Raw genomic sequence first — 23539 nt, forward strand, 5'->3', positions numbered from 1 at the left:
AACAATGTTTTAGTGTTTTGGATAGCCTGTAGTAAGATAAAAAAAATACCCATATATCGCTTCGTTTGACTTAGCCTTGATTCTGAGATGTATTTCGTTTTTAAATTTTGCCAGACATGCTGCAAATTATAATTCTAAAACAATTGCTTTATTTTAGGAGTGCACTGTGGAGGCTATCAACCGAGATGATTTCAAGGTATACCGCACATAGATACTACATAGACGGTACTAAATTTGACCGTAAGTGTGGATGTATCCCAGGAAAAAGAAGAATGTTCTGTCCCACCTAGTACTTCGAACTGTCTTCCTATAAGTGATGAACTATCATCAGCCTGCGTGCTATGATCATCATCCGATCATTAGCCTGCGGTTTGCTCACAGCTTCGACCAAAAACGTTTGGCATAGAGACATTTGGTGTGGGGAGCCCAAAATTCATAGCATTAACATAGCAGCAATTTAAAAATCTAGACTGAAGATCTAATTCTTATTGACTGTGATTTTTTATTGGTATAGTTCGTTTAGTGTAATGTATATGGTACCCATTTAAGCTAATTTGCATGAATATTATCCTCAATTTCAATTTATGGCAGTTAAATCACACTTCAAATGCTAAAGTAATGTTAATATACCTACTTGGTATCGTTAAATATATTCTTAGAAGAAGGTAGCAAAGAACTTTCCAAGAAATAGTTTAACTTATATTGTGGGTGTGTGTTGAAGGAGAGGGAAACGTAAGTAAACGCATGATTCTGGTGCTTGGTTTTCGGTGATTGGTACTGCCATCTTCTGAACTACAATGCTAGGATGTGGGGACAAGACAAAATGGGTATAAGCTGCAACTCTATTCGAACTGTTCTTACAAAGTAAGTGCTTTTTAAAAATGTTATATAACACTAGTTAATATTACACTAATGAGGTGTATATACATTTCAAACTATTTTAATATACGGTATGCAATTACTAGACTTAAAATTATTATAGACTTTTTGTTTATGTATTCACATTAAGTATGTAGTTTTCAGTATTGTGTACAACAAATTCATACTTGATGTAAAATTAAGAAATTAATCTCAATAAATGTACAGGATGTTATTTTATGTATTGTCTTTTAAACCTTCGTTCCTTTATTTGGCTTTCGATTTGTTACGCAATCTAAGTAATGTAGGATGTTGGAATTTAGATAATTTTTAAGAATAAACGGTTTAATTTCTCTTATTATATACGATAACTCAAGGGAATAATCGATTGTATATCACATTAAATATTTACATGATATAACATCAGTTACTTTCTCCATTTATCATATATATACCTAACCACCGGTGAACCCGCCACAAGAACGACATGAACCACTCACATGTTGACACCCGGGGTGTCTTTCTTGTGCTCAGTCATTTATTTTAAGCACTACAATAGCTATTTTAGTGTTGTGTAAAACACAACGAAGAGAACAATGAAGACATCCCACCTGTGAACATCTGAGTAGTCCACGTCGTCCTTATGTTGAGAGACATGGTGTAATAAAATGGTTTCATGGTGGTATGGTCACGTTTTATAATGACTCCTTAAAAGAAAAGCTCATTATATACACGTGTTTGTAAGTTTCGTATATTTTAATACTTCTGTAAGAAATTGTACTAATGTATTTTTTAGGAGTTCCATTATAAATACTTTTCTCAAAATGCATGTGATTTGTTCCGATTGTTATTGTTCCTCCATATTTTTCAATGAATATTGTCATAGATATAGAATGTGTTCTGTCCAAGATGATTTAGTTTTTCTCCACTTATACTGCACAGTGTTCCCTGTCTTCTCGCCTTGTAATATTAAGGGATCCCGCGTACATGACAGAATATTTGGATAATATAAGGTAGACACATCAAAAATATTTTCAAATTAGTTTTCTTGGTGTTTTGTAGCAGTAGAAACTTTTAAGAAAATATTAAACTAGTTTCAGATATGAATTTGTGCTAAGAAAGAAAATATTTACGATTCATTTTTCAAATAGCAATTTATATGTTTTTGATTTATTATTGTATGTAGTTTCAAAACGTACTTCCACAAATTTATGTGATGCTAGAAGTTTCCGTGTATTCTAAACCGGTTCCAGCATACACAAACTTCTACCACCCCATGAATTTGTATAAATGAAATCCAGATATTTTAACTCACAAGAGTTGGAAAACAGTTCATATGCATTTCCTTCAGTTTTGAAGAAAGAAATGTATTTCAAACTGTAGGTGTTATTGTGGTAATGACGAAAAATATTCAGAAAGAATTTAAAATATTTTTCTCTGAAAACTAGAAAATGTTAGAAACTACATACAACAACAAATCAAAAACATATCAATTGCTATTTGAAAAATGATTCGTAAATATTTTCTTTGTTATCACAAATTCATATCTGAAACTAGTTTAGTATTTGCTAAACATTTTCTACTGTTACAGAACACCAAGGAAATTAATTTGAAAATGTTTTTGATATGTCTACCCTATATTCTCTGAATATTTTCTATCATGTACAGAAAATATTCTCTAAATATTTTGTAATATACAGAAAATATTCTCTAAATATTTTCTGTGATATACAGGAAATATTCACTAAATATTTTCTGTGATATACAGGAAATATTTTTTTGTTATGTATGGAAAACATTTTAAAATTATTATTTTACAGATCATTAATCTTTGTTAAAAATGAATTAGAAATCTTCAGAAAATATTTCAACTAATGTACGCAATAAATTTTAAAAATATTTAGAAAGCAATTTTCTTCATTCTTGAGAAATTATTTTCTGTGTTATTAGTAAATAATTTTAAAATATTCCATGCGAAACATTTTAAAAACCATTCCGTTAACATTGTATAAAATGTTTCAAATACATTTTCAGTAATGTTTGGAAATCGTAGGGAAAACATTTTTTGGAAAACTTTTCTAACGACGTATAAAATATTTCTAAAACGTTTTTGAGTGTGTTACGAGAATATTTTCAGTATTAATTGGAAAATGTTTTCAACAACGTATGGAATATATTTCCTTAAGGGAAGTAGGATACATTTTCTGAAGGAAAATGATGGCACGTTTTAAAAACGTTTTGAAAATATTTCATTGCTGTGTGGGAAGTAGCCCATCTGCAGGACACCAGAAAATGCAGCATGGATAAAAAGTATTCCATCCATCAGCGTGGGATCTGCAACTAGACAAACTGTCTAGGGTCGCTGAGGTCAGAAGGACCGCAAAATCAACCTTACAATTTTATTGGTGGATAGCGTCTCAGGAGGTGGTGCACTAACGGGCGAAGGGGCATTCAACCACAAGTTGTCTAGGCCGTAACATACTTAAATCCGCCATTGCTCTCCACCTACGTATATATTCAGTGTATTAGTGAGTCCCATTGTCATTCAGTTTACCTGTAATATTCTTGTAGGTAAATTAATAGAGTTGTAGAATTCAAATTGTATTTTCTGAGCACCCTTACGCAAGCAATAGCTTTCTGCAGCGGTAGATCGACGTAAAACTAAAACACTAAGGTAATTTTACAACTAACATTTTATAGAGGGAGCTCGAAAGGTAATTTAAAATAAACAAGAAAGTAACGGGTCTGCCACTTACAAATCTATCTTAAACTACACTGCCTACCCTGAAAAGACCGAGCGGCTACCGTCTTCTGACAGGATGTAAAAAGCGGGTATTTTTTCGCCCTTCAATCACGCGCATCACATACTCCTACGCTTCTATAGGTTGATACAAGGAATATAGATCTAACACAGGGATAATGTTCACGGTTCCGTGAGACGGTCAACGATCTGTCTTTGTAAATAAGGATTTACCTTAAACTTGAAAAGAATAAAAGGAAAAATAAATTAAAGAAAATTTTAGGTCAGAAAAAGACTTGAACTTAATGCCTATGAAATTCTAACAGGTAGACACTGTCTCCTCTCAAGCCTCGCCACTGGTTAACTGCTCGAAAAAGAGTGCAAAGTCATAACTTCGCCACGTAAAAGAAGTTATATATAGGGGGTGTTTCAAAACAACACCGACAACATTTGGAAGGAGATTTCTGACACCAAGATAAGATAAAAACTATAGACCACCCTGGGTGCACAAATGCTTCCTTTCGGAGTTATAGGCTGGTGAAAACATGAAAAAATTAACTTTAAAGGTCCATAATTCTAAAACTATGAGACCTACTCTACTCGGTCAAGACTTCACTTAGGAACTCATATGTGTTACTCAAAAATCCATCTTTCAGAATCCTGCGGTACTCACACAACTACTTTTATGGAGGGAGTTTGGCCACGGGCAATGCAATTTGAAGTACTCACAAACTACCTCTTGGAAAATTGGTGCGGAAGTGCTGTAGGATTCTGAAACATGGATTTTTGAATAGGGCACATATTAGTTCCTAAGTGAAATCTTGACCCGACTACAGGAAATCCCATAGTTTTGGAGCTATGGACCTTTAACATTCAATTTTTTATGTTTTCGCCAGCCTATAACTCCAAAATGAAGCATTTGTGCACCCAGGTTGGTCTATACTCTTTGTCTTGTCTTGGTGTAAGGAATCACCTCCCAAACGTTGTCGATGTTGTTTTGAAACACCCTGTATAACTCATAGCCTACTCAGAAAAATGAAATATGTCCATTAATTTATTTTTTGAATCATTCATAGTGTCACATCTTAAAGAAAAATACATTGCAATTTATAGTGTCTGTACATCATTGACCTTATTTTACATATACAATAACTGTGTTTGTATAGATAACTTTATGTACTTGATAAGCATTTGTAGATCCCATACGCAGCACTTCCAATGAGACCAGGAATACCAAAAACAGCTGTAGAGCCCACACCAACCATTGCTAACAATGCACAGTCACTAGCTCTCGTATTAGAGTTGACTGTTTCTGCAATCGCATCTCCATATTGCTTGGCAAGGGAAACCAGCCATTCTTGACAATTTGTAGTTACTGGGTGGTAAGCAGTACCGTTGCGCTCATTATTCACAACGAACTGGCGGAGAATATTAGGAGACGTTGACACAGTAGCAATAGCCTTAATTGTACCTTGTTGTTGCGGAAAGTGTGGACTCCATTTCGGAAGCAAAAACGCTGATTTCTTTCCATTCTCTAAAGCAACTTCGATGCTTGTCCCTGGAAGATATAGAGTGAAATCAACTGTTACAGACACATACTTCTTATGTAAAATATTCAATTACGAAACTGATATAATTCTCATTAGATTTATGCTGAGAAAGTCATCTGTTGTAAATGTATATATGGGTTACAAACAAACCGTTCTTAGGGCAATTGCTAAGTCAGTTACAATGATGTTTCACTTTGTTGCTCATAAGTATAAATTGCAGAATAATAAACTTCATATAGATATTTCTAAACAAAATCTATATGTAAGCTTATAAGGGTCTGGTTTAACTAATAGTAAACAAATACTAAATAAAATTTATCTATAAATCCTATTAAATCATGCTGCTTGTGAAATAAGATTACATTGATAGACGTAAGCATCAAATATATTTGTAGAAATATTTTCCAATATCTTTTACTGTCTTATATATTCGGTGCCTGCCCACCAACCACCTACCGTAATAGTCTATAGGTTTGCAGGGATATTATAAATCTGTACCTAGTTGGTGTATATTTTTTCATAGTAATATGTTTATGTATTTATAATATTATACATATAAAATACAATATACACTAAAACCTGTCTCTGTTGTCCACCATCGGTTCCATTGAAAAGTGGCCAACTTACAGAAATTCAGTGTGATTTGTGTATTTTTAAAATAAGATTTCTAGCATTACTTGATTATAAAATTTTAATAAGCACAGGCACGACAACTACTTTTAAATAATGTATATAAAGTAATCATAACAATATACAGTACTAGAAAAATACAACAGTATATTTAATGCGCACAATTCATTCAACTCTCTACATTTTGAATTCATGGACTCAACACGTCCCGTTCCACTGAACACATACACACACAACGAAATCGGAAATCGGTCTTTTGCTGCCTGTATAGTAAGAAAATTTCATCTGAACTGATTAAACAGTGACAAATATTTGCTGTAGATACCTTTCCAAAAATGCAAATCAGCTATTAATAACAAATTTATCCATGGTGTTTTATTCTAGACATATTTCTTTGATTGTTTTTGACACACATACACATTCTAATTTTGTAGTTAACTACCTCTTGTTAATGAGCTACAAGTGTTTCCCTCGGAGCAAAATATGTTTTGAGAAAATTTTGAGGGAATTCATCTCTGAAAACCTCCTCTACTTTTCAACAAGCAATCAGGTGCCAATAGTTGGCAATTGAGATGGTTTCATATTAACTTCAAATCATATACAGACGTATTTATGTAATTAGCAATGGCGTAACTAGCATATCAAATATATAAAACGATAATCATGCCTGTTGTTCTGTATGGCTGCGAAACATGGTCGCTTACTGTGAGGGAAGAACATAGACTGAAAGTATTTGAGAACAAGATTCTGAGACGATTATTCGGACTCAAGAGGAACGGGAACGGGGAATGGCAGAAACTTAATAACGAGGAACTACATAATTTATATGGTTTACCCAACATTGTTAGGGTCGTCAAGTCTAGGAGGCTTAGGTGGGCAGGTCATGTAGCTAGAATTGAAGAAAGTAAAAACACTTTCAAAGTCTTGACTGGAGGACCAATCGGAAACGACCATTAGGAAAACCTAGGCGCGGATGGGAGGACAATATTAAGATGGATCTCGCAGAGATTGGAATACAAAGTAGAAACTGCATCCAATTGGCTAAGGATAGAAGTCAGTGGAGAGCTTTTGTGAACGCAGCATTGAACCTCCGTATTCCATAGACGATAGACAAAGAGAGAAACTAGCATATCTTGTTTAGGGTTATGCCTCCTTACTTCTGAATATCGCAATAACCTTTTGGAAAACTTTATTAAAATATGTTTCCTTTTCTATATTTCTTCTGAGCCCACTTTTCCTGCATTTTCATTTCTTCAGTTACTTAGTCTTCTCTCTCATCTTTAGTTTCATGACCTTTCACGTAGAATTTCTTCTACATAGCTCCTGTTTTAGCCGTGACTTCCAAGAATTTATATTTATCCAAACTGGATTCAAAACATTCTTCATGAACATCTTCAAAGTGTGGTTGTCAGCCTACTAGGATGTGTCTATTTCCGTCTTATTGTGGGTTATAGAAGAAAAATCTCGTCCAGTTCTTTACCAGGAGGTAATGTGCCTAAGATCGATGACACATTCCCGCGTTGGATGGCGATGCTGCTAAGGAGGGAATGCAGTAGCTATTCAAGTTTGATTGCTATTCGATGACCAACTTCATTAATGAAATTAGATCCTTCGTGACCCCAAGAGCCACTGGTTTCTAATGCTACTGTTACAAACCAATATTTGTCCAATAGGTTTGAGTATTTTAGTCTTTTGTCTGATTCTCTGTGAGCGGCGACGAGACCTGCCTGAATTGAAGAATGGGGTAAATTGGAAGGAGCAAACGTATCGGAACATGTAAAATCCCAGACTAGTGCTTTTCCATTTATCCACGGTACCAAGGTCATGCCATCAGGCCTTTTACCATCATAGAGGCAACAACCATTTGATTCTCTTATTGAAGGAACTCCCGCTGATACGAAGGTTTTACAAATGATGTCGTTCACAATATGATGTCAAGATTGTCTTCCCGCCTTTTTTTTACATGAAAGACCATGTAATCCTTTATTATCAACATATGCATTGCAAGCAGAAGAGTAGTGAGGGTCACAAATATTAGCACCTAAGCGCAGAGCTGTAGCAATACGAAAGCTCTCATTAGAAAGGTGTAGGCCGAGTGTGTGAGAAGGTAGAGCTTGAAGTCATGCTTCGTTTATGGAGGAGGAGACAGCTAACAGCCTGGCTTTGTTATCTGGGTTATTAGTTGATGATACGAGTGAAGATAAACGATGCTTAACTATAGATTCGTCCCAAAACAGATTGGACATATCTTTTGTCGTTAGGAGGGGAATACATTCCAAATAGACTAGCCCATTCATCGATGCATTCTTGTATATCTCAAATCGAGTCTAAGTCAACCTCCTGTTGAAGAAGAGATCCAATTAGTTCTCGTGAGCCATAGAATGATGCGAGGAAAGAAGGTTTGGCGATATCCCAAGGCCTCCATTCTCAACTGGTAAGGAAGCTTGTAACCATGAACTGTTTTTCAAAGAACAGTTTAGAACAAGGGTGGATAACTTAACGAAATGTGCAATATTTACAATTTGTTATCTGTTACGGCTACTATTTTGTAACCCATTTCTGCACCTAGTTAATAACGTTATTGGTCAGTGTAACTTTTAAAATGGTACGCTCTGAATTATGTTACGCTGAGTAACGTTACTCAATGGAACATTCTGCATTTTGGTATTGTATTTACGGTCACCAAGGGATTAGCGTTACTCGAAATACCCACGTATGTCGTACCTGCTTGAGATTGTTAAGATAAAACTGGTTCCACTGAATACCAGTTCTCTCTCGAACCCAAAGGGTTTTGTTCCTTGATTTTAGCGATATGAAACGTATTGAAATTCTGCAGAACATTTTTGTGTAAGTAGACATATTTTTGTTATGATGAGTACCATTTCCCAGACAGCATGTTTGCTTGCCGCAAGCTTGCGTGTCGCTTTTATTTGATTTTATTTCGCTTTGGCTTATACACAAAAGCTTATTTCTGCCTAGCGCAAGCTGTAGTGCGGGCAACCCACAATACACTTGCGAGACGCTTTTTTTAGATTGAAGTGAAAAGCCAGCGCGCGTTCGATTTTCAGTTGTTCTCAAAAACCACGTGACGCTGATCTCTTAACTTTCGGCGACAAGGTAGTGTTCGCGTTGTTAGCGTCTTGTTAGCATTCAGCTTGAATGAAGGACAAACTTAATTATTTTTTTAATTGTGCCGTCTAATACTCTAGTACTCTAGTCCCACGTACCTATAATGTCGCTCGTCGCTCTTTATTTCCTCATATTTCGATAACCATGAGGCATAACGAATTGTAGTATTTATGTATAAAGCATAAATGTGAACATAGATGGCAGCAGATTTGAGCCTACTTATTTCGCGAAAGAATACAAAACTGTTGCAGATATTTTAATATAAACTTCAAGTTTAACTTACAGTATAAACTATATCTGAACGCTGTGTTTAAAGTATAAACACTTTTCTGTGTTTTTATATAAAAAGGTAGAAATTTCAAATACTCGCGGCTAATAAACCAACATATTAGCTATTTGTAAGAAGCAACGGCGCGTTGCTTGCGAACTGGCCACCTGGAATCTCTAACCAGGTAAAAAAATAGGGTATCCGTAGCTGGCGGAGAAAAATAAACAAGTCATTTAGGTTTTCCATCCCCCTTGGTTGAATTTTATTCGCGAACATCTTGCATACGGTTGGATTACTTATTTTATCGAGGTAAAGGAAACAACCGTCGAATTGTTTTGTGCCTCTACGGAGGCGGGCACACTACCTTGATCTTATCTTTAGACGACCTTGCTATTCTTTAGGCTTTACGAATTATTTTGATACTCTCCTCTTCGGAGGCAGAGGTAGTTGAACAAATCAGTTGACGACTCAGGCATCTCTACCGGCTAACGATTACTTTTTTGTGCTTCCTCTTCGGAGGAAAAAGTCATATTATTAAAGTACAACCTTAGAGCAGCGCTCTAAGAACATATCTTTTCCTAAGTACTCCACTACCCTCCTTAGTGGTAAGCTGGCGCCATCTCCCACTTTCGCTATCAAGATGGCTTCTCAGAAGACCCCAGTCAAGACAGAGAAGAAGACACAATCATCCAAAAATCCTAGTATCAGGGGCAAAATAATAAGATCAACGTATAAACTGGAAGATTTTCTTCTGCCTTTAGGCAAAAAGAAACAATCAACCGCCCCAGCGAAGCTAAAAGCGAAAACGGCAACTACACTTAAACAGTCAAGTGAATCGCAGCCATCAACGTCGCATAACACCGAAGATATGGATTTCACAGTAGTGGGAACACTCAAGCGACGAAGGTCTTCTTTGGAGAACCTCAACAAGGCAGATAAAATAATTAATAGCACCCAAGAATATCCACCTCTTCCCACCAGTAATAGGTTCGATATTTTGTCACCTGAACAAGCAGATAATACTAGTACCAGCAACAACAATGCACCGACTAACAAGCTCTCCAGTTTCAGGCCGCCTCCTATTTTCATATACGGAATAACGAACACATATACATTTATAAAGACCTTGTCGCGAGCATTGAAGGAGCCTCCCTTAGCTCAGCCCAATAAGGAGCGCATCCGAATTCAAGCGGCTACCAAAGATGACTATAACACTATCAAAGCTTATTGTGAGCAAACGAAAACTGAATATGCCACAGGAGTAGCAAAAAACGAAAGGCCCATAAAGGTAGTTGTCCGTAAACTACCTATTGACACCGAATTAGATGACCTGAAGGCAGAACTTACACGATTAGGCTTCAAACCAATAAGTGTCCACCAAATGTCTCGCAAAAGCAAGACTGATGATAAGAAAATACTGATGCCACTGTTCTTGGTAGCTTTGGAGAGAACTGCAGCTGTTAAAGAGATCTATGCAATTAATAACTTGCTGTACTACAAGGTCCAGATCGAACCTTATAAGCCTCCTTCAGTGTTGCAATATTATAGGTGCCAACGATTGGGACATTCTCAAGATACCTGCCAAGCTCACCCGAGGTGTCTCAAATGTGGACAACTGCATTTCACACAGTCTTGTAGTAAACCAGACACATCAACACCCGCCACTTGTGCAAATTGTCAGGGGGATCACCCGGCAAATTATCGTGGTTGCCCGGTATATAAGTCTTACTCTGAAGCACTAAAATTACCGGCACAGCAGCCGAAGAAACACCCAGAAGCACCCAAGAAAAATTTACAAGAACCAACGGCAGAGAAAACCTCCATTCCCACTTCTGTTAATAACCAGCCAATGGCTACAGATAATGATCCTGGAGCTCCTATCTCTTCCAACATCGAGTCAACTTCTACACTCAATCAAGGGAACTCTAAAGAAGATCTGGACTTAAAGTCCGTTCTTTCCTTCCTCAAGGAATTACCTTTCCGTAAAATAATAACTCATATTAAACGTGGGATTACACGATTCCGACAAGCAGTCGATTCAGCTTCTAAGGCTGCAGTTGTAATAGAAACTATAGCGGAAATGGTTGACGATGGCTGCTTCTAAATCCAAGGTTCTCCATCACTCCCTTATTCTTGCTACGTGGAATGCAGATGGTCTCGAAGGGCAGAAACACCTACTTATTAGATTTCTCATCCAACATAAAGTTGATATTATGTTTGTACAAGAAACGCATTTTACTGCTCGAATCACTAGCTGGCACTTACCTAACTACATTGTGTACAGACAGGATAGAGTGGGTAGACAGAAAGGAGGATTGTTACTTATCATCAAAAAGTCATTCCCAGTGAGGTTGATAACAATACCACCCCTACATACTTTGGAGGCCCTTGGTGTTGAGCTCATAACTCCAGGCGTTCCACTAATATTAGTCACTGGGTACAGGTCCCCAGCCACGCAACTAGAGCCCACAGACTTTGATATCATAGCTAGCTTAGGACCAAAAGTCATCTTGGCTGGAGATCTTAATGCTAAGCATGGCGAATGGCACTCAATTAAACCTTACAACGCAGGGGACGCCTTACACCAATATATCCTAAGGTCTAATTTCATTATCAGTGCTCCACGAGACCCGACTTATCATCCAAAATTCGGTGGTCAACCCGATGTTCTTGATGTTGCTATTTGCAAAGATGTATCCTTTACTGTACATCCCTATGTCATCTCGGATTTAGACTCTGATCATGATCCTGTCATATTCCACGTTTCACACCGCAGCCTCGCACATACCAGCCCTCTCATCAAAACAACAGAAACTGATTGGGATATATTTAAACAGGAATTAAACAATATGATCGATCTACGAGATAGACCAGCCACTATAGAGGACATCGAACAAGCAGTTTCTCACGTCACCTTCGCACTTCGTACTGCAGAGGCAGCGAGCACCACCATCAAAATCTCTTCCACCCAAACCGGTCAATGCGACAGTTTTCATCTACAACTGTATATCCATCTAAAACGCTGGGCTAGGCGTCGATGGCAGCACACACTACATCCAGCATATAAGACACTATGGAACAAACTGCGTGCAAAGCTCAAGATACTGACTATGCGACAAAACCAACAATACTGGGAAGACACTTTTCGAAATGTAACAGTAAATGATCGCAAAATCTGGACGTACTCCAAAGCATTCCAACGCACTACAAACGCTTCAAAAGCTAGATTCATACAAGGACCCCAAGGACTGACTCAAGACCCTCAGTCGCAAGCGGATATTTTCGCCGACTCTTTGGAAAAGCAGTTCCAGCCCAACAGAGCTATTCTCGATCCTTATTTCCAACAGCACATTCGAACCACCTTATATGCCATAAGTAAACAAAACCCCACAGATGATATCACTTTAGTAACACCTCGGGAAATAGAAAGACACATCAAACGTCTGCCGGCAAGGACAGCATCTGGGCCTGATGGGATTCGAACCGAGATACTGAAACACCCAACAAGGAAATTACTGGTCTTCTTAACTTATTTATTTAATGCCATCCTTCAACTGTGCTACTTCCCAAAGACCTGGAAGGAAGCTCGAATCATTACCATACCCAAACCTGGAAAAAATCCGCTGCTCCCGGAAAACTATAGGCCGATCAGTCTTTTGTCACACTTAAGTAAATTATTTGAGCGTGTGTTACTCTGGAGGCTAAGACAGCATGTAGTCAATAACGATCTCATACCATCCCATCAGTTTGGGTTTCGTGCACAACATAGTACTACTACGCAACTCGTACGCGTAGTAGATCACTTAACAGTGGCTTTCAACAGAAAACAACACACCCTTGGAGTATATCTGGATGTCTCCAAAGCATTTGATAAAGTCTGGTTAGCAGGGCTATTATATAAACTATACACCCAGGGTCTTCCAGATCGTCTTCTGCATTTACTTCGTTCTTACCTCATTGGCAGAGAATTTCATGTGTCTGTTGACGGTGTCAAATCCTCCTCTAGGACTATCAAAGCAGGTGTTCCACAGGGCGCTGTACTTTCACCTCTTTTATATACTCTGTATACAGCAGATCTTCCGACCCTACCACATTGCTTTCTCGCAACGTATGCCGATGATACTGCCTTTTTTACGACCAGTAGCTCTCTTGCACAATGCTACATCTATATGCAAAGACAACTAACAAGTTTTCAGGAATGGGCAAGACGTTGGAAGAGTAAAGTAAATACAGACAAAAGTTGTGCTGTCATCCACAGCCGACGACGCATCCGCGTCCCTCGATACCTTATCTATGAGAACGCACATATTCCTCACGCCACCCACGCCAAATACTTGGGAGTGACCTTAGACCGTGGGCTAACTTTCGCCGCACATATCAGCAACATCAAGCAAAGAGCTTTACGAAAAATCTCAGCGTTATATCCCATCTTCCGCTGCAGTTCTATTTCTCATGAGGTCCACGTTCACATACTTAAGATGATAGTTCTTAAGATGATGTTAGTTCCACCCTCACATATGCATGCCCTGCTTGGCAACACGCTTCAAACAGTCTCCTTCGAACACTTGAAAGTGTGCAAACTAGAGCTGGTCGTATAATCACTGGTCACGACAGATATATCCGAAACAGACAAATTCTGGAAGATTTGGAACTTCCTACTGTTAGAGAACTACTGCGACATCTTCACAGTAAGTTCTGGCGTACTTTACCCCGACACATTAATCCAGCAATAGCTAACATCGGCACCGAATTCGCTCTACGAAATGTCTATCGCACGCCACGCATTTAATATCTTTCCAGCGATCGCACTGATATCATCATCTGCTACTCTGCGACAGTTGCCGATGTAGTCTACCACGCCTAACAAAACAATAGTACTACCCAACAAACCACCTGCACATGTTGCATATATCTTTTATACCATCTAACTCATGGAGTCAGGGGCTTCGACCCGATACTCTACTCAAAACTTGAAAATTACCGTGACCGTGACCGTGACCGTGTTGCTTGCATACTACTATTGATATAGTTCCTAGCCTTGCCTATAGAGTTTCGACACACTACGCTGTGATCAGGTATCGCACGTGTATCTGTGAGACCAGTGTGTTCAATCTATTCCAAGGATTGAGAAAGATTTTCATCTTTCGAGGGAATTTATCAGCTACTAGATTTTTGCTCGTATCATCTGTATTGTTTACAGGTGATTTCTTGTCTTGTCTTGGTTCTGCTGTTTTTCTCTAATCTCGGTTTGTCAGTCCACTTATACCCTGAGCGGGGCACAACACTTTTGTGTTAGTGAAACGCCAGGTTATCTACTAACATCTAGACGGGGACGAAAACACTTCAGTGTTTTGCGGTACGCTTCCTTACTTCAAGCTCCTAGTAATCTATATTATCTTCCCCGGCGGCGCTCGACCGACGAAAGGCTCTGCCTTTCTGAAGTCACTTATCGACGACCATGCCTAAGACTCCGGACTTTTCTTCCCAGGGCAAACACCAAGGCTTACCGGTAATGGCACCACCTCGAGAATCTCGTAGAGAGGCGGCCCGATCTCAAAAACGCACCAAACCTACTAGCACCTCCCAACCATCCGATGGCTCTCCACCTAGGGATCGCGAGCGCTCTCGCTCCCCCACGAAACCTTCCTATACTGAGGCTCTCAAGAGTCCTCCTAAGTCTAAACCAACTGCATCTGATTCTTCTTCTTCTTCTGTTGCCAGCGCTTCTGTCGCCCAACCTATGGATGTTACAAATCCGACGCCAGCACAAACTACCATACTTTTTACCCAGATAGATCCGGCTCTTCATAATATTAAATCCTTTTATCTGAAGCTGCTCCGATACTGTACTCGCCTGGATTTACAGCAACTCATTAAAACACAGAATGGTATTATCCTTAAAACTGCAAACCCAAATCTATACCAACATCTTATTTACAAAGTTGGACCAGCCATGTTCGGCACCAATACAAAAATTCAGCTCTTACTGTCTCCTGGCTTAAAAACACCACCTCCACCCAAACGTTCTCCTTTACTATCTGTCGTAATTCGTGGGGTTGACCCTAGTATTACTGAACAGGAATTGCTGGAAGAACTCAAAGCCGATAACATCCATCCGAGTCGTGCACTTCGTATTAAGAACGCCGAAGGTCCTACATACATGGTGAGACTGCTTACAGACAACCAAGCGCTTATAGACGATCTTCTTCAAAATGGTGTCTTTATCTATCGTTGTCACCATCGCGTTGAGGCATCTCGCACGCCACCTCCTCTCTCACGGCGTTGCGAAAATTGCTTAACATATAATTCCCATATGACCACTCAATGCACTCTTCCACCTAAATGTGCACACTGAAAGGGCCCACACAAGATTAAAAACTGCACACTTCTCCAACAACCTCCGGTATGCAACACTTGTGATGGCGACCATCCTACCTACTCTTACAAATGCAAAACCAAACCGAAACCGCTGCCGGATAAACCCGAGACAGTCGTGCCGCTCCGACTCCACGCTTCTTCCACTCCTGTCAATACTTCAACTGGCACCCAAACATCCTTACTTCCTCCTCCTACAGTCGAAAATATCTTACAATTTATCACGCTAGTCTTGCAAAATGCCTTCCCGTTCCAACGTGAGGCCATTTTGTCACATGCAACAAAAGCTGCCTACGACATCTTTAATATCCATATGGCAGCCACTTATTCTGGCCTCTACTCTCACTTTCATTTCCATTCTGAATCTACTCCTTCTGTTCCAGATGGCGGGGAACAAAAATAAGAAGGTAGTCAAACTCCTATTTTCCAATATCCGCTCGCTCAAGACAGAGTTTTACTTGAAACCATGGCATCTTCACTTAGTGTCGATTGTGTTGCGCTAAATGAAACTTTCTTGAAAACTACTGATCGGTACTACTTTCCACAATATCACCTCTTACGATGTGATCTCCCTAACAACATTGCTCGTGGTGGAGCCGCTATTGCCATTAGGCACTCCCTACCCCGTCGTCTTGTCATCCCACCATATCCTGAGCAATATTCTGAACACGTAATCAGTACCGTCTATTTTCCAGCTCTTACTCTGATCTTAGCAACCATCTATGTACGATCTACTCAACCGTTGCCATACCGGTTTCTCACTTACTTGGACGTCAACTTTAAATCATACGTAATTCTTGCGGACCTCAATTATCACTCACGCACTGCGGCGCAAAAGCAGCGTTTCCAGGACTTCCTTCAAACTACCCATAGTTCTTGTATTCCTCTGCCACACCACACTCGGCCTGCGAGTCATACCACCCCTGACGTGGTTATAGTTAGTAACAACCTACTGCCCAAATCTTCTGTGGAGGTACTTAGCTCTGTAGGCAGTGATCATCTCCCGGTACTACTTACAATAACTCCATCTAACATCCAATCCAGGGAACCACCAGCCTCCCCTGCGACCTACAATTTCGCCAAGGCTGACTGGGAGAAATATCGAACGTACATCACGGAGAACTTGGCTTCTATTCCCACCGACGTCTCGTCTCTCGCTGACATTGACCATGTCTCCACATCTCTTAGTACCCTCATTGCCGGCGCTACTGAACACGCAGTTCCTAAACGTACATCACACTCGCATCGCCCGAGCCTACCACACCATGCAGTTACTCTACTTCACCGGTCTCATACCTTTCTAACTGAATACAGGCGAACTCACGATCGACACTTTCTCCTACTCCATCGACAGTTCCAACGCATGGTCCAACACTACATCATAGCCCGGAAACGCCTCGACTGGCGAAATTCTTGCAATGAGTTGCGCAATGAAACCAATGCCACTAAATTCTGGCACTTGTTTAAACGGCTCACATACCAACGCCGAGGTTCCCACTATCCTATTCTGGTCGATGGCAACGTTCCTACCACGGATTCCGAAAAAGCGGCCGCCTTTGCTACTTACTTTGAGGATGTCTTCACACCACATAATGCTCCATTATTTTACCATCCATCTCACCGCCGTATTACCACTGTGGGCAATCCTGAGCGAGCGTTATTTACACCTGCAATAGACCATACCATTGATCACACTAATCCTTTGACAGCTCCAATAACTAGTGCTGAGATAGTCACTGTGCTTCATCGACGCCGCAATACAGCTCCTGGTGCCGACACTATTACATACAACCAAATTCGGCAAGCCGGAGAGGCATTCCATCATGTTCTCGCCCAGTTGTATACAACTATTCTAACAACTGGCTACTTTCCTCCTCTCTGGAAGCTCGCCAAAATTGTGGTTTTTCTGAAACCGCAAAAAGATCCTACCAATATCGGCTCATATCGCCCAATTAGTCTCACCAACGTCTTCAGTAAGACCATGGAGCGCATTTTGGTCACCCGCCTTCATCCTTTTTTAGAAACACATCATCTGCCTACAACGCAAGCCGGCTTCCGACCATCTTTCAGCACCACGGATCAACTGCTTAAGCTCTCGAGCCTTTTGACCAACCACTTCAACAAACGACTACCTTCTGTCCTAATCTCATTTGACATTGAGCGAGCATTTGATACGGTATGGCATCAAGGCCTTCTTTTTAAACTGCTACATCTTCTTCCTATACCGTACGTCCGCCTCATAGCCAATTTCCTTCATCAACGCCCAGCTTTTATACAAATCAACCAGGCTCAGTCTCACCATTTTGTTCTTCGTGCTGGGGTGCCACAAGGTTCCGTGATCTCCCCCTTACTCTATATCTTATATGTTGCAGATATGCCACAACCTCGGCCACCCATCCATGCACTACAATTTGCTGACGACACAGCCTATCTCGCCTTGTGCTCTTCTGTGGATCGTATTAACACTACTCTCTAACCAGCAATCGATCAGTTGGTCATCTGGTGTCTCAAGTGGAAACTCAAACTGAACCCCGCCAAAACCCAAATGGCCTTATTCGCCCGTAACCGCAACAAATTTTGTCCGACACGAAATCCTGAGCGTCTCCATCTTACGCTTCTCGATTCACCGTTGACCTTGTCCAACAGTGTGAAATATCTCGGCGTCATTTTTGATAAACATCTTACCTGGAGAGCCCAACTTTCTCAGTTACAAACTAAAATTCGACGCCGAATAAATTTGTTGCGAAGCCTCTGCGGCACCAACTGGGGTCTCAACACCAGGCTTCTTCTCCATACGTATAAGGTCTTTGTCCGCCCATCTCTTACCCCTGGTCATATTGCTTGGTTGTCTGCTCCACAGCACTTCTACAGCAAATTGCAAGTCCTGGAACGTCATGCTCTGCGCACCGCTTATTTCTTACCGGCAAATACTCCTACTCGCGAGGTCTATCGGCACACCACCATACCCACGCTTTTACAACATCTTTATCGTCTTCGCACTCGCTATATACAGAGCCGTATAGCTGAGGCACATCCAATTCTCGGTGCTTTGCTCGATCAGACTCCTACACGACCACGGCATGCCTATCCACCAGTCGACCATCTACTTGCACTGCATGAACTTGACCAGGCCACGGCAACTTATAACCCTCGTCGTCGCATCTATCAAAGCCATCTACATATCTATCGTCCATAATCTCTCTTACTCTACACTTCATCTACAACATCTAACAATATAACGATGATCGTACATCACGACAATCAATAGCTTCCTGTATCCCAACTATATTCAGGCGCTTCTAACAATTCTGTTTTTTCTCCTGGCCCCGGAGAAGGCGTTACCTTCTGTGGCCCGCCCAGTTTCGACTGGGAATGAAATTGCAGTTTAAAAAAAGCGTTGCTTGTTACAAATAAACTGTAACAATTATGCTTATTTTGATGTTTTGTACAAGCGGATCGGAGACTTGGGTGTTTTCACGGTTCTGCATTTGCTTCAATAATTGGGAAGATGAGGGGACAATATATTGTAGCACAGATTTAGTCAGACGGTTAAATTATACGGATTTCATACTGTTTTATCTAAATTCGCTCACTGCAACCTTCCATATAACTTGCTTGGCGTGTGTTTCGCTTGCAATAAGCTTAATAAAGCTTGCCATTGATGAGAATACGCTTATACTCTGCGTTCGAGATAATTTGACTTGTGTTTAACTTGTGAAGACAAGCTTGCCGCAAGCCTTGCCCAGATGTAACTAACTAGCTTGCCACAAGCTTGTAGCAAGCTAATTGGCTTGCATAGTACAGCTTGCGGCAAGCTAATTGACCTTGCAATAGCAAGTTTGTGGCAACTTGCAGCAAGTTTAAATTGCTGTCTGGGTTTCTATGTTTCTCTTTTCTTTATCGGTTACCTTTTGTACCTGTATTTCATCTTCTTCAATTCTGATGGTCTTGGAGTTACGCTTGAGTAACGTTTAAACATCCTTGGCGACAGGGAGTCTAAGGTTGGCTTTAAAAGAATCTCCATTATACTAGTAAATAAATTCCACGTTTTTCAGTCTGTTTTCTTTTTCCTCATACTTAAGATTCAGTAAACACCTTAGGCCAGCGTTTCCCAACCGGTGTGCCGCGAGAATATCGAAACAAATTATTAATTCTATACGAACCAAATTGCAAGACAGGGGAAAATGTATATTTATATTTCACATTACTATGAACCTGTACTATAAATCTACAATTTTAAATTTCATACTGTGTTACTTTTCTGTACATTTTTAATGTTGAAAAACGTATTTATCATTGTCTTGACCATTATTACTTCTTTATTGTTGCAGACTATTTCGTAACTTGAAATTTTAACATATCATTCAATAAATTCAACAAAGCAAGCATGCATACAAATTACCTACATTTGTGTTTTAAAAGTATAGGAGATCTGTTTATTTGTTCGTTATTTAGTGATCTTCCCTTTTAGTTAGAGGTTAGATACAGTTTTCGAAAGAGAAAGTGGATTTTTAAAAACCCGAGTCCTATATTTCGTTGCTATTGTTTTCTATTTTAAAATTAGCACGAGGGAAAATCAGTGATCGAGCTTTCTTCTCTGTAAGAAGGAAATTAGTAATCACATTAAAATACCACGGTAATTATATATATATATATATATATATATATATATATATATATATATATATATATATATATATATATATATATATATATATATATATATGGGTGTGCCGCGAGAATTCAAGTTACACCTGTAGTGTGCCGCAAGTTCAAAAAGGTTGGGAAACGCTGCCTTAAGCCCTGAGGTACATGTCCTTTCAGAATAGCATTACTTTGATTGCTCTGTATTTAAAAAGAGGAAAAAGAGAAATGATCAAAGAGTGAAGTTTTTAATGTAAGCTTATTGATAAGATTTTTACTTCTTGTGATGGCATTGCCGATAGTTGAGTTGATTTGGAGTTTAACGTCCTTTTCGGCAGCGAGGCTTTATGAGACGGGACCTACTGATTAACATGGAATCGAAACCACATGTGCTAACGCCGGGAATCGAACCCGGGTCTTCCAGGCGAAAGGCGCGTACGCTAAGCGCTTAGGCATGAAGGAGTTCACTGCCGGTAGTCACCATATATGTTTATTTTACAACAATCTTGCACTGACCAATGTGGTTGAAGCTCGAGCTCACTTCCCAACAAGGATCGAACCTGGACCTACATTCACCAAAGTTACACATATACTGGCCCCCAGGGAAGTAGAAAGGACATTTCATTTGCTTGCAAGCAATTTAGTTTATAAATCAAATACATATCAGACATCAGTGGCGTAGCGAGAAACTCATCAAGGGGGACCAACACACAAGATTTGGTAGAAATGATCTTCTGAGGGGTGCACCAATAACTACCAGTAGGCCTACATTTGAATTGAATTGGATTTTTTTAAATGCCTTTAGGCACCTGTGGTGTGAATGAGGAAATGCCCTGGATATCCTAAGTATCTGTTCTCGTTGAATCCTTTTGTTGGACTTTTAGAAAATTGACTTAAACTATCGATTTTGCAAAACTTCCCTTTGATTTAAGCCCAAATCGAAACATGAAAGAGGAAAATTTCGGAAAGTGTTGCTATTTTCACTCCTAGCTTCTCACTTTAGGTAGTGTATATTTACAAGGAAGGGGGTGCACGTGCACCTTTGCACCTTTAAACATATTTCTATTTTATCTTATTTTTGTAAAAAAAAAAAAAAAAAAAAAAAAAAATTCTGCCAGAGAAAGAAAATTGTCAAAAAGTGCTACCCATTCAGAAGACTATTTTCTTCTCATGTGAATGTTTTGACTTCTCGTGGCAATATGGTAATCTACAGTTTATTTTGTTTCTTTTTCTCCCTTTGATTTTTAATTTTCATTGTATTGTTTAAATGCTGTGTATTCATTTCGTAAAAGTTACTGATATAGCAATAAAAATATTGATCAGAGATTAATTACAAATTACTTAACTGCGTGGAGTGGGAAGAAATAATATAAATATTAAGTACCGTTGACTGCATTTATACTTCGGTTTTTCATTAGACATATTTTCTGGTGTTTCAGGCTGGAATCCCTGATTTCGCGGCTGATAGTATGACGATACTAAAAAAGAAAAAAAAACCCTCTTGCTTCAGAGGGAACCGATACTGGACTATTCTTAAATCAGTATGCATTCTTAAATATTGCACCGGTATGAGCACAAAATTAAAATACGGAATATTTTATATTTTTATAATTCCTCTGTTTTAATCATAACTAATATTTATGACCACAAACGCCCGCAGAGTTTTACCCCACCCACACGTGGGGGAAGGGAAAAGACCGATACACAAGCGAAGTACCGAATATACACACCTTGATGCATACAATATTCTTCATGTAATACTATTGACGTATATTTCATAACTTTATTAACTATAGTAAATATAGTAATTACTGCAGTCAGTGAGTCAGCAAATCTAAAATATTTGTGCATGTATTTCGGAGAACCGAACTCCTTTCAAAAATCGAGGGAAGATTGCCCCCTTTTACTCTCCGCTGCGGGGTTAAGACTTTATTATAAAACCGCCGTAATACATAATCTCCCTTCTCTCAATCAGAAGAGGATAGAGTCTGCGGGCTATTACACCATGTCGAGCCCGCTTGCATCACTGGTCCTAAAGTTACGCCGTTGCTATATTTTTCAGCTTCCTTCCAGAAACTTTTGTCCGGGAACAGGATCAGAAGGGGCTTGACTGGATAGCAATTCAATTTTCTTAGCTCCGAGGGAAAGCTTGTCCAACTTCGGGAGGGCAAAGACCCCAAACATTATGCCTGGAAGAAACACTACTACCACCAAACGCATATTTGTTCTTTGCGAGTTTTATTTTGTAGATCAGTCTTTTCTTCCAAGATTCTGTATCTTACCTACCCTATCAATTGAATCAAGCGCTGCCAAGCTGAGGAATTCGTAACTATTACAGAAACTGAGTATATAGAAGCCTACCGGTTGCCTTGCTAAGTGCAACTGCCAGCGAACAATACGAGAAGATAGCAGCAATACAGATATAAATCCACTTCCCCATCTTAAGAGATAGGAGCTCGCTGCCATATGCTCAAAGTTACTGCTTTCAGAGGCAACTCTCACTCCAACTGGAAATGTAAATCTCTGTTTTTCTTTCAGTTTTTTAGTTGAATTTTTTAGAGAGCATCAATACTGTTATGTGCTGAAGATCAAAGGTTTATTTTTTACTGACACACTACTTTAATACTTAAAAATATCTTTTGTTTTAAAATAATATCCGGTTGCACAACCATGCAACATATAGTACCAGCCGACACTGCGATGAGCACTTTTTCATGTTTCTAGCGAAGTACTTGAATCCCTCTGCTCCCCTTTGCTGCGTCCTGGCTTAAACTCACAAAACAAAACGAAATACAAAATTACGAATTTGAAATATAAAGCTTTTTTTTATTTTTCGCCTATTTACAAAAGTATCAAGGCAGGTGGGTCATGTTTTTGCTGGAGTCTTGGCAGTTTTGGTATCCTTGCACATTTAGTCTTGGTTTTGGTTTTGCATATGCATCCTTGGTCCAAGGGCGTAACTAGGCTGGGGCAACCAGGGCGATGTCCCCGGTACAAAGGCAATCAGGGTGCCCGTTAGTAAGGTCGTGGATAAATGGCAGTCGTAATTGTATGACCTACATGTTCATGGTTTTGGGTGACATCTTCCAACTTCTGCCAAATGTAAATTTAGTACTGTCATAGAAATTAATAATGACGTAATTATGTGTCAAAACCTCTGGCATAGTGTGTGGGAGATGGCAACAATGCATCTTTCTTCAACATTTGGCACCCCACCAATGTTTAGTACAAACAGTTTATAAGATAAGAAAAATCCTCACCTATTAGATTAAAACATTATTTCCGGCAACCAAATATCTGAAGATCTAATCCTCTTTCAAATGCAGCCCAAATTTTAATAGTCTA

At 39.4% G+C, this 23539-nt stretch overlaps 1 protein-coding gene across 1 annotated transcript in view; it reads right to left on the bottom strand.

Annotated features, from left to right (window-relative positions):
- Nucleotides 1-4676: 4676 nt before the first annotated feature.
- The window catches only part of LOC145669109 (uncharacterized), a 71341-nt gene continuing 52478 nt past the window's right edge, over nt 4677-23539 (bottom strand). Inside the window, exon 3 of the mRNA XM_081737450.1 lies at nt 4677-5156. Within this exon, the coding sequence (XP_081593576.1) occupies nt 4771-5156 (386 nt within the window). The 3' untranslated portion in view covers nt 4677-4770. The remainder of the gene's footprint in view (nt 5157-23539) is intronic.

This window comes from Thermobia domestica, chromosome 13, assembly GCF_964235325.1.
Source record: "Thermobia domestica chromosome 13, izTheDome1.hap1.1, whole genome shotgun sequence".
Lineage (NCBI taxonomy): Eukaryota > Metazoa > Arthropoda > Insecta > Zygentoma > Lepismatidae > Thermobia > Thermobia domestica.